The sequence below is a fragment of the Rhineura floridana genome, chromosome 3 (assembly GCF_030035675.1).
Source record: "Rhineura floridana isolate rRhiFlo1 chromosome 3, rRhiFlo1.hap2, whole genome shotgun sequence".
Classification (NCBI taxonomy): Eukaryota; Metazoa; Chordata; class Lepidosauria; order Squamata; family Rhineuridae; genus Rhineura; species Rhineura floridana.
In genome coordinates, this window is record NC_084482.1 from 202,392,767 (window position 1) to 202,405,245 (window position 12,479).

A 12,479-nucleotide genomic window follows, 5' to 3' on the forward strand; every position below is an offset into this window, starting at 1 on the left:
TATAGCTTGTTTTATGTCTCTGTGCGTCTGTTAGCATAGAGGCCGAGTTATCACAAACGCAGCCACAAAGGCGATATTAAGAAAGCAATACAATTTTTAAGAACTGAACCAATTGGAGCCAGCCAGAGACTTTTTAATGCAGGTATCGCTTTGCTCCCTCGACTTTAACGGGACGCGATAGAGCTTGCATCCTCCATTCAGGTACGTTCGAAGGGGTTAAAGCTGAGGCGATCTGAATCCTAGAGCGCCCCACGCATGTGACCAGAGACGATGCCGATGTGAAGGCTCCTTCCGGTCCTTTTCCTTGGATGGGAGCAGGTTGTGGTTTTTTTTGCTCTGTAACCTGGGAATGATTGAGGTGCCTGCAGATTCCCCGGGAATGCAATGCAGGGAGGAGTGAAAGGACTAGGTGAGTTAAAAAGAAATTGGGGAGAGTCTGCATAAGCTTGCAAGATGGCTTGCCTTTTCAATTTTAAAAAAATGTCCCTCACTCTGAGTCTTAGTTGCCTGCAAATCACATAGGACAAAAAGCATCAAACAATGAAGACGTTTCCTATACATGGGCGTTATTGTTATTATTAATAAAATATCTATCCTGACCTTCCTCCCAGAGAAGCTTACAGTGGCAAACAACAAAGCAGCAATACAATTTAAAATAATAAATAAATAAATAAACGTTTACAAACGTTGGAAATGGACTGTCTTCAAGTCGATCCAGATTTATGGCTGCCTTATGAATAGGGTTTTCATGGTAAGCGGTATTCAGAGGGGGGTATACCATTGCCTCCCTCTAAGGCTAGTCCTCCCCAGCTGGCTAGGGCCTGCTCGGCTTGCCACAGCTGCATAAGCCAGCCCCTTCCTTGGCCACAACTGCCAGCTGGGGGGCAACTGGGCTCCTTGGGACTATGCAGCTTGCCCATGGCTGCACAGGTGGCAGGTGACGGAACCCCTGAGCCATTCACTATGGGGGTGATCACTCACTGTGGCCCTTGACACCCAGGAGACACAAGCAGGGATTTGAACTCACAGACTCTGGGCTCCCAGCCAGGCTCTCCTCCCCACTGTGTTGAGCATCTAAAAAGATTTTGAAGCAGTGACATACCCTCACAGCTAGTAGCTCCAAGGTTTCCAGGTAGGGTATCTTTCAACCACCAAATACCTGGGTGAACAGGAATGTTTTTACAGTTCCTCCTGAAAGTTATCATTGTGTGTGTGGGGGGGAAGGTGCATCTCACCAGGGAGGGCATTCCACAAGCAGAGAACCAACAGTGAGAAGGCAGAGTGAGTTGGGTATTTTGAAAGAGCAACGGAGAGTTAGTTTTACTATTATTTTGTTTCATTGCCAGAGAGGGGAGAGGTGCTTGTGGAACTTTTGTTGATATTTATTTATTTAGTGCCTTCTGTCCCAAAATGCCTTCATCAGCCTGGGCCGCTATACACATTGACTTGAAGGGGTGTGTCTCCAGGTAGGGCTGAGAGAGAAACCCCTGCCTGAAACTGAAGATCTGCTGCCAGTCATTGGAGATAATACTGAGCTACCTGGACTAACAGTCTGACTCAGCGTATGGGCAGCTTCCTATGTTCCCAACTTGGCCGGGCTTGGGTACCCTGCCTCTTGACTTTTTGTGGGGAGAGGGTGCTATTTCCTGTTCTACCACATGCAGGGAAATGTCTTGGACCAGCCCTGCTTTTGAGTCTTGCGCTGCTTGTGACCTCCACCCACCCCCAATCTTATTTATGTTAATTTACAACATTGTTCAGTTTTGTGTATCTTATATTTAACAAAATAGATGTAGGCTGCGAGCTCTTGCAGATTCTGTTTTGCATTGGTGAACAGCCCCATGTGCGTGCACACCTGCACATCCATACACACACCTGGGGATTCGTGGAAAGGTCTTTCAGATTATAGGGGGTGGGCTTTGGGTTGACATTTGGCCAAAAGGAACTTGGCATAACTTGCTCCCGTGAATTTTAACAGAGATTTGGTCAGCAGAATCGGCAAGTGAAGCATTTTACGGCCTGGAGCTAAATATAAATCACATGCTAGTTGTTGCAGATTAAGGCGCTGTAGCCCAGTGGGACAGTCCAGACACAGAATGATTACCTCCATGAAAACAAATGATTCCAAAAAAGATGTAGCTGTAACTTTTTTAAAAAGGTGAAAAATACAACCAGTGGGTAACTCTGTATGTATTTACAGCATTTATGTGTTGCGATGCCAATTAAAATTACTTCAGAAAAATAAGTAAGATTTACTGTAAGACCATTAAAACCATCAAAAACGCAATAAAAATACAGCAGCCGGGCAAATATAAATCTATATTTGGATGAACATGTGAAGCTGCCTTACACTGAGTCTGATCATTGTCTGATCTAATCAAGGCTGGGTCTACTTTAGGTGGTCTTGGATGTGGGTCTGTACTTCCTGGTGCTGCTAGTTGAGACTGGACATGCTGGACCTTCTGCATGCAAAGCACGGGCTCTGCTGCTAAGCTCTGCTGCCTCCTCATAATAGACACTGTAGCTAGTTGTCCTGGCCCGCAGCACCCACAGTGCTCCCAATACCCATAACTGCCAACTCTCAGAAAGGTAGGATGAATGCTTCAATAATCTTGATTATGAGCACAGCAGTTTATTAAAAGTGGCTGGAGAGGTACCTTTGTTTTATGTATCTTTAGCTTTTAGCATGAGCCAGTGTGGTGTAGTGGTTAAGGTGCTGAACTACAACCTGGGAGACCAGGGTTCGAATCCCCACATAGCCATGAAGCTCACTGGGTGACCTTGGGCCAGTCACTGCCTCTCAGCCTCATGAAAACCCTGTTCATAGGATCGCCATAAGTCGGAATCGACTTGAAGGCAGTACATTTACATTTAGCGTTCAGTATAAGTGGGAATGTTGTTTGCTCTGGAATCAGCCAGGATTGTGGGAGTTGAAGGGGCAAAACAAACACAATTTCTCCATTGCATTCATTAAGAGATTCTCATGCATTTTTACCTGTATTTCTACAAGATTCTCTCTTATTTTCCTTGTCTGTGCATTTTTTCCTTGGCAGCACAAGGGTGTTATGGAGAATGGTCAGCTCCCTCAAGTTGCTGAAAGGCCCGGTCACTTTGCTGTGTCACATGAAAAGAGCTTTTGGATGAGTTTGTTCTGCTGATGGAACTTTGTTGGATTGGTCAGTCTCTTGTGCTGATGGATCTGCAAGGATTTGGCAACAGTGCTGAGTCATCCCTCAAGGGTTGGTGCTGAAAGAGAGAGCAGGGAAGAGCACAATAAGGCCCGTCCCCGTGGGAGGAAATGGCTGGCTTACAAGAGACAGTGGCTGGTGGGTCTCTGCTAAAGCAGGTCATGGATCCAGAGATCAAGATGGAGGAGAAGAACTCGGCAAGCTCTAACCCAGTAGAGTTAAGGGAAGTTCTTCCAAAAACTGGGAGGGTCAGAGAGGCTCTGCTTGGGAAAGCTGGACAAACTGTGAAACAGGAACCAGATGAGGGGCCATCAAGGAATTGGGATGCCCAGTTGCAGGAGTTTCTGAAGACGCTACAGACTCCTCATTTGGGAGAGGAGAACCCGCAGCTGCCTGAGCTGAGGCCATGGGACAATTCTAAAATGCTCTCAGAGGGAGTGATGGACATCAAGACATGGCCCAGAGGATTGTGGGTTTCCGAAATCCAGCCACATCTCATTGAGGAAGCACACGAGGCCCATCTGGATGACAAACACGGTGAGGAAGCAGGACCTCTGGCTGGGGATGCTGTGGGGGTGGAGAGGCACTGCCAAAGCTTTCGTAAGTTCTGCTACCAAGAGGCTGACGGGCCTCGAAAGCTTTGCAGGCAGCTTCTGGAACTCTGTCATCAGTGGCTGAAGCCGGAAAGGCACACCAAGGAGCAGATCCTGGAGCTGGTGACCCTGGAGCAGTTCCTGACCATCCTGCCGCCCCGGATGCAGAGCTGGGTCGGGGAACATCACCCGGAGAGCTGCGCCCAGGCGGTGACCCTGGCAGAGGATTTCCTTCTGAGGCAGAAAGAGGCCAAAGGCTGGGAAGGGCAGGTGAGCATGTTTCCAAACTGGCATCCTTGAAGCACTCTTGTGTCTTGTGTCGTTCACAACCACAAACCCCAACTGGGCCCCCAGCAGCCTTGACAAAGGGACTGGCCTGGTTGCCAGCAAGGAGCAGCTATTCTTGTCTGGTGAGTTACAGTTCCCTTGGGCTTTAGGATCACACTGGGCCAGGCGCTAGTAGGACAATGAGTCAGGGATTGGGAACCAATGGTGCTCCAAATGTTGCTGAACTACAGCTCCCATCATCCCTGACCACAAGCCATGCTGGCTGGGGCTGATGGGAGTTGTAGTCCAATAACATCTAGAGGTCCAGAGGCTTCTCGCCCTTGGAGGAGGAGAACAGAAATATTATGATGGGGCTGGACTGTGCAGTTGACTCACAGAAACCATTAACTTATTGCACTCAGAATAATTTTGTCCAAACATGGTGTATGTTATTTGTGTAATGCATCTGGGTTCTGAGGGCATGCAGACGGTTGCAGGGTTGATCCCTGGAGTCTCCAGTTTGAAAAGGATCAGGTAGCAGGTGATCAGAAAGGCTTGTCTCTACCTGAGTCCTTGGTTGAATTCAGCTCAGTCCTACTCAGAGTAAACCCATTGAAATTAATGCATCTAAGTCATGTGCATTGACTTTGAGTATGACTGGTGTTGAATACCACCTGTAGATGGTGCACCTTATATTGTGTCAGGCCATTGGTCTATCTAGCTCTGTAATGTTGACACTGGCTGGCAGCAGCTCTCCAGGGTTTCAGGCAGGGTTCTCTCCCCACCCTCCCTGATGATGCTGGGATTGAATCTGGGACCTTCTGCGTGCAAAGCAAATACTCAATCCCTCAATACTCAAAGCAAATACTTAATCCCTGTAAGTTGCTATTAAATTTTCTTCTTTTGACAAAAGGGGTAATTTAAATCCTTGTCACACGTAAATACATAAACGTTATTACCCACCCTCTCAATAATATGTTTTATCTGCTTTCATTCCGACCCCCCCCCCTTTCCAGATCATGGAAGAGGAGTTTGTAAATTCCCCCAAGGCAAATAAAGCTTTGCAAGATGGAGTGAAAATGCAGCTTTTCACACAGGCCGAACTGGAAGCCGATGGGAGTACAAGCTTGTTGAGTAAGCCTTTCTGGTTTCCTGTCTGAGTTAAGCATTGTACAGTTTCTGAAGCCAGTTCATCTCTGGGTTTGTCATTTTCCTGCGTCTAAAACGATGGTATCATCTTCCCATATCATGATTTCTCCTTGCGCAACAGAACAATCTCCCCCTCTTCTCCCCCCATGCGCCCCCTAAGTTTGTTCTGGGAGTTACTCCAACCCTCCAGAGCAGCTTTAGGGAAGTGCAGGGCACCTGTGGGACAAGGGGGGGGGAATCCTTGCCTTAATGCTTGAATACAACCCTTGCAGCCTTTCCCAACCAGTGTGCCTCCAGATGTTGTTGGACCACAACTCCCATCAGCCTCAGCCAGCATTGCCAATGGTCAGCAAAGATGGGAATTGTGGTCCGACAACATCTGGAGGCACACTGGTTGGGAAAGGCTGTATAGTCTAGGCTAGAACTGGTCCCCAGGGTTGATGGAGCCCTTACTAAAGTACCATCCATTGGCACCCTTCCTATGTCCATCCCCCCCCACACATATGCACCTCAACCTTGGCTTCCATGATGGCAGTACTGGGTGACTACGAGGCTGCCATTTTTAAATATTCCCCACAGTGCCTCAGGTTGCGCAGTGCAAAACTGCTCTGGGGCATTGTGGGGAATTTAAAATGGCGGCTTCTGAGACTTACTTGCACAGTGCAATTTTGCTTAGGAACTTCTTGCTAGAGCACACTCCTCTGCCCCAGTCAGAACCCTCTGACTAATCACAGGTTCCCTCTGGAATTCTGACTATAACTAAAGACCCATGAGTTTAAATGGAATGTCCGCTAAAGGACCTATCACAGCCTGCCACTTTTGGATTCTACTGATGCTTATAAAAGCCGGGTTTTTTATTGCCCGCTGTCATAACAGAAGACCTCGTAAGACACATAGTCCCTCTTTAGTAATTGTATCAGGCTAGCTGCTTTTTGAAAGACTGCCAGCTGAAGAACCCTATGCATTGTATATCACAGGCTTCAATTAGAAGAAAACTGCTAATTCTCCCCTCATTCAGTCAGGTTTTTTTAATCATTGAACAGCATTGTAACATTTAAAGTTCTCACAGTGTTACAGTTTCTACACACAAGAGCATACACGCTTTCTCTCTGTCCACAGAACAACCCTCTGAGTGAGAGTGACTGCCGCAAGGTTTCCCAGTGGGCTTCATGGCTAAGTAGGGATTTCATCCTGGATCTCCCAGTCCTGGCCCAGCCCCTTAACCATTATTTATTTATTTATTTTTTATCTCCCCTTCCTCCTGAAAGAGCACAGGGTGGTGGTTATGATGCCAACCCACAAAAGCGGCTGGTCCCTGGTGGTTTCAGACTCTTTTCTCTACAGAGAAGGGTCAGATTCCTGTAGAGGAACATTGAAAAGGCCAGGAAGAGGCAAATATATTATTACTTATTTCCCAGGGAGACTACAGAGCTGATGGAAAGAGATGAGCTATGCAGGAACAAGTTATGTTACCTGCTTCCCTCACTTTAGAACAGTGTCACTCTTCATTCCTATCTGGCTTCTCCCCTTTCTTCCAGCAGAGGATGGGTGGCTCAGTGAAAGCAAGGAACAGAAACCTTTGCTGCAGAATCCTGAGCAAATGGAGCAACTGAGGACATCACTGAACACAGCTAAAGAGAATGATTTCCTATGTTGGCACCAAGCTGATGGGCATCAACATGCAGCTGAAAAGCAGAATGGAAATGACATAGAAAATGGAATGGATCATTCTGTTCTCCGACCAGGTATTTGCAAAGGTGATGGATCCACTGTCCAGCAGGATGAAAATGAGATAAAATATGACGGATATGGGGAAAGCTTTGTCCATCTTACTGTGCATGAGAGCATTCACACAGAGGAGAAGTCATACACATGCTGGCATTGCGGACAAAGTTTTAGTAGCAGCTCAGATCTTGTGACTCACGAGAGAACCCATGTGGGTGAGAAACTGTATAAATGTTCTCACTGTGGAAAAAGTGAGAGAACCCATACAGGACAGAAGCCACATAAATGCTCACACTGCGGAAATACCTTTGGCTGGACCTCTCAAGAGGAAATCCACTCAGGAGAGAAGCCTTACATATGTTCAGAGTGTGGAAAAAGCTGCAGTCAAAGATCAGACCTCCTTAAACACCAGAGAACCCACACTGGCGAGAAACCTTATAAATGCTCATCGTGTGGGAAAAACTTTAGAAACAGCTCAGGTCTCAAAGTACATCAGAGAATTCACACAGGTGAGAAACCATATAAATGTTCACATTGTGGGAAGTGTTTCAGTTGGAGCTCACACTTTATATCTCATGAGAGAATCCACACAGCAGTATGTTCCTACTGTGGCAAAAGTTTTGGCCAAAAATCCGAACTTGTTGAACATGAGAAGACCCATGCAGCAGAGGAATCATTTGCATGTTTTGCCTGTGGGAAAACTTTTGAAGTCAGTTCAGAACTGGTTGCTCATGTACGAACCCACAAAGAGAAGCCATTTGTATGCTCGGTCTGTGAGAAAACCTTCAGGAATAGTTTGCAACGCATTGCGCATCAAAAGGTCCATACCGGAGAGAAGCAGCATAAATGTTCCCACTGTGGAAAAAGTTTTAGCCAGAGACAGAGCCTTATTATTCATGAGAGAATTCATACAGGAGAAAAACCACATAAATGCTTAGTGTGTGGGAAAAATTTCCGAAATGTCCCTAATCTTAAATCACATGAGAGGACCCACACAGGAGAGAAACCATATAAATGCTCCCATTGTGATAAAAGCTTCCGGTGGAGTTCCCACCTTGTATTGCACGAGAGAATTCACACAGGAGAGAAACCCTATAGATGCTCAGACTGTGGGAGAACGTTTGATCGGAGATCCAATCTTCTTGTGCATGTGAGAATCCACACAGGGCAGAGACCATACATCTGTTCAGACTGTGGGAAAAGTTTCACCTCAAGCTCTGTTCTTCTTCGACATCAGAAAATTCATGCAGGAGAGGATGTTTGTACATGCTCAGAATGTGGAAAAACTTTCAGGCAGCGGTCAGACCAGGCAGAAAAGGGGTTGAAATGTTCAGAGTGTGTCCGAAGCAGTTACTTGACCTCAGATCTTGTTGTGCGTGCACGGACTTGTGCAGATGAAAAGCCATTTGAATGTTCAGTCTGTGGAAAAAAGTTTCGGAACAGTTCACACCTCATTACGCATCAGAGTGTCCACACAGGAGTTCAACCATATCAGTGTTCGGACTGTGGGCGAAACATGGTCAGACGGCCCAATCTCATTGCACCCATAAGCAATCATGCAGGGCAGAAACCACACAAATGTTCCAGTTGCAGGAAAAGTTTCAGCTAGAGATCAGTTCTGATGAGAACTTGGGAAAATTGTAACTGATTTTGCTTCCATTCATCTCTCATAGCCTTTTCCCTTTCTGTCCCTTTAAAAACTAAAGCCACCTCTTGCTTACTGTCCTTTCCAGGAGCCTTGTAAACTGGTGACTTTAAATAAATACTATTCAGTCAGGAAAGAAACCATTTACGTATATCGCAAATACACTTTGTAGACTAGGGAAACAGTTTCCCTGATAGGCTAACCCTTATTGCAAAGGAACGACCGTCTTAAAGACTTTGTTTTGTTTTTTATTGCAATTGCAAGGATGGAAATATCAAGGCTATAGACCAGGTGGCCCTTCAGATATTACTGGACTACAACTTCTGTCAGCCCCTGCCAGCATGGAGTTGAAGTCCAGCAAGATCTAGAGGGCCATAGATTCTCCATCCATGCTACAGCCTAGAGCCAAGTCTCCCCACTTAATCCTGTTGTTTTTCCCAAATCTGGGATGTTACTGCTGTGGAAAAAATGCATACCAGATCCATTTATCCTCAAAACAGAATCTCTGGTGGGTTCTGTTGAGAGCTGGGATTTACAAATTCATAGATTCTATTAGTATATTTTCTCAGGTTCAATTGGTGTCTCATCTCTCTGCTGGGGTTTCAACAAGCCTTGACTACACACTTTCCAGCATACTTTCACAATCATAAGGCTTAGGAACTTGCTCCTTGAAGCAAAAAACAAAGCTGAGATTCTCAGGAAGAATTCTGTTATCAATAACCACATCCTGTGAGTTTTCTGAACTCTTACAGAATGGCAATGATCACACAGCCCTGTTCTTCGCCTCCTTATTTCTCCTCATTAGTTGCAGTAAGTTGCAATTTTGCCTTTAAGCCAGGATGTGATTTATACTATAATGATTCTGTGCTAAGCAAGATGATAAAAAAGCATAAATTCAACATGCTATAAATGGCTAGTTCTGGAAAAAAACTCTGTCTCCTACAATGATAACTCTTGGCATTGTGGAAGCCAGATTTCCTTCTGCAGCTGATCCTTTTACAGAACTGATTATAGACTCTAACTTCGATAAAGAGCCTAGAGCTCGGAGATCCTGGTGTTGAAATGCATTGGGGTTGAGATTCATGCATCCGTAAGTGCAGCCTGCAACAAAATGTTGCAGTGCAGAGTCCTTCTGTTCAGTGTTCCAGCCAGCCATGCCCTTCTCCAGGATGTTCTGTTGCATTGCTTTGCTCCCCCAGTTTTCCAGTTTTGGCCCCCAACAGAATATTGTGCAGCCACTGATCATGCTCCGTCCTCATTGTGCTGCTTTTGAGGGTTTTCCCCCCTAATGATTTTGTCTATTTCTTTCCCTGAACTTGCTGATATTTCCCACCGAATATGGCTATATTGTTGTTTTGGCTGTATGAGGATTCACATTCAGCCAGCGAGCTCGCCTTTGGTGTATACAATTTGAATAAACTGGTCTTTTGAACTTGTTGGATTTTGTCCCGTCCCCCCCCCCACTTTTTGGTGCTGCCTTTTGAGTGTGCTTTCTTCAGCAAAACAATGGAGGGTTCTCTTGTACTCTTCCGATGGCACCTGCCTTCATCTAACAGCAGAACAGAACAAGGAAGCTGATGAACATTCCTTCCTTTCTCCTAGCTTAGTTCCCTTTAGCAAGGAATTAATGGCTTTATTTATTATTTGATTTATATCCTGCCCTTCCTCCCAGCAGGAGCCCAGGGCAGTTTCCCAACAATGTTTTCTCAATCTGAAAGGGAGGGCCACTGCAGCTACATATTGTTAAGAAACAGGCAGGGCTGGTCCTAAGTATTTTATTTGATCATGCTGTTGATGTGACATTCATTTATTTATGCAGAAAATTTATAAAACTGCTTTTACTCATTTTATAAACCTATAAGCAGTGTACAACGTTCTAAGATGTCCAAAACACAATGTAGTTGGTGTCTGCCTAATGCAGAAGGGGAGAACCTTTGCCCCTCCCAATGTTGCTAAACTACAATTCCCAACAGCCCTAGCAAGCATGGCCAATTGCCAGGGATGATTGGAGTTGTACTTCAGCAACTTCTGGAGGGCCAAACATTCCCTATGTCTGGTCTAATACTGATTTTCAGCCTGAGGGCCTCATTCCCTTCTGGGTGACCTTTTGGGAGCCACATAGCAGTGAATTCTGCCCAGATTATCAGCAGTCCAATGGCTCTTCCTGCCTGAAAAATAATATGAAGAGGAGATCACACAGAGGATGAACAGACAAAACCAATACAAATGGTTTATGGAAGGAAAAACCATGTAGCAGGCTGCTTTCTTGTACTGTGAAACTGAAACCACAGTGTCTGAGAACTAACTTGGGCAATTCCTGGTATGGTAAGCGACACATTACACACTGGCCTCCTTACATCACCTTCGTTCAGTAAGAGAGCCCATTGTTTCGAGAAGCTCCCATGCTTGTCTATAGTTGAGTTTCAGAGTAAGTTATCTGCTTGTCAAAGGCAATTATTTGGTGCCTAGGTTTTTAAAAGTAAAGGTCTTCTGTTGGACAGTGAATTTTGAGGTGGGAAGATAAGGCTATCAATGGCTATGTTCTACCTCCACTGTTGGAGGCAGTATGTCTCTGGGTACCAAATGCTGGAAATTGCAAGTGGGGAGAGCTCAATTCTGTGCAGGGCCTTCTTGTGAACTTCCCACAGGCATCTGGTTGGCCACCTGAGAACAGGATGCTGGACAAGATTGCCCTTTGGCCTGAGCCAGCAGGCCTCTTCTTATATTCTTTAAAGCTCTGAAAATGCTAATGATTGTTTTTATCTGATCAGCCTGGCCCAGTGGATCCGAATGGCCTGATCCGCAGGGCTGTTTTTAATTGGAAGAATGTAAACTTACGAATTTTTCAAAGAAAATCAATCCAGGACAGTCTCTCTCGCTGTCTTCCATCTCCCCAACAGCACGGATCGGTTTCAGTTCTTATTGTAGGCCTTCCTGTATCGCCCACTCCTTCAGTTCTTAAGGACAATCTTGCTGGATTACACCAAAGGTTCGTCTATTCCAGCATCCTGCCAGCCAGTCAAATGCTCCCAGGAAGCCCCCAAGTGGGCCATGAAGGCAGTAGCCCTTCCCAGCAACTGGTATTTAGAGGGATACTGCCTCTGAACCTGGAGGATCCATTTGTAGTATTAATGTCAGCTAGTCATGATGGCTCCTTCCAGGTTCAGAGGCACTATGTGTCTGAATTCCAGTTACAGTACTGGGAATCACAAGTGAGGAGAGTCGCTCTTGCACTCAGGTCCTACTTGGGGGCTTCCCAAAGCTTTCGGTTGGCTACTGAGAGAATAAGGATGTTGAACTAAAGAGGCCTTTGGTGTGATCCAGCAGAGCTCTCATGTTGCTCTTAAACTATCAGAAGGGTTGTTCACACATTACATTTGACAAGTGTACAAGTTTGAGTACCTGCGTACACAACAGTTGAGCTGTACTCAACAAGTGTATACTCTTTCACACACTAGAGACAGCATGTAAGATGTGAACAAGCCGATAGTTAATAGCCATGAGTACACCTCTTCTTCTTGAATTTGTCCAATCTCTGTGCAATGCCTTTTAAGAATATAAAAAGAGCCTGCTAATTCAGGCCAGTGGCCCATTTAGTCTAACATCCTGTTCTCATGGTGACCAACCAGATCCCCCAATAGGAAGCCCACAAGCAGGACTTGAGAATTCTCTCCCCACCAGTCCAGCAACTGATGTTCAGAAGCATCCTGCCTCCAACTGTGGAGGCAAAGCATAACCGTCATGGCTGGTAGCCATCTATAGCCTTATCCTTTTCCTGTATCATGATGTGGCTTTGTTTTATTTCTTTTTTTTAAGGGAGTTCAGAAGATCTTGTGAAGCATACTGCATTCCCCGCTGAGTTAAGAGAACATAAATTTTGCAAGCACATTTTAATTAGGGTTTTTTGTGGCA

General features: G+C 45.6%; 1 protein-coding gene across 3 annotated transcripts; it reads left to right on the forward strand.

The window, feature by feature from the left end:
• The first annotated feature begins 99 nt into the window (after window positions 1–99).
• LOC133381153 (zinc finger and SCAN domain-containing protein 2-like) lies at window positions 100–9,999 on the forward strand. 3 transcript variants are annotated; one of them, XM_061619780.1, is made up of 4 exons: window positions 100–201; window positions 3,054–4,051; window positions 5,065–5,182; window positions 6,736–9,999. In XM_061619780.1, exons 2-4 carry the CDS (start codon window positions 3,299–3,301, stop codon window positions 8,529–8,531), a joined length of 2,667 nt encoding a protein of 888 aa, XP_061475764.1. In that variant the 5' UTR covers window positions 100–201; window positions 3,054–3,298; the 3' UTR covers window positions 8,532–9,999. The 3 variants fall into 3 exon arrangements, with proteins under 3 accessions (XP_061475764.1, XP_061475762.1, XP_061475765.1); XM_061619778.1 differs by lacking the exon at window positions 100–201 and adding an exon at window positions 230–409; XM_061619781.1 differs by lacking the exon at window positions 100–201 and adding an exon at window positions 230–409 and having other exon boundaries at window positions 6,739–9,999.
• The last annotated feature ends 2,480 nt before the right edge of the window (window positions 10,000–12,479 follow it).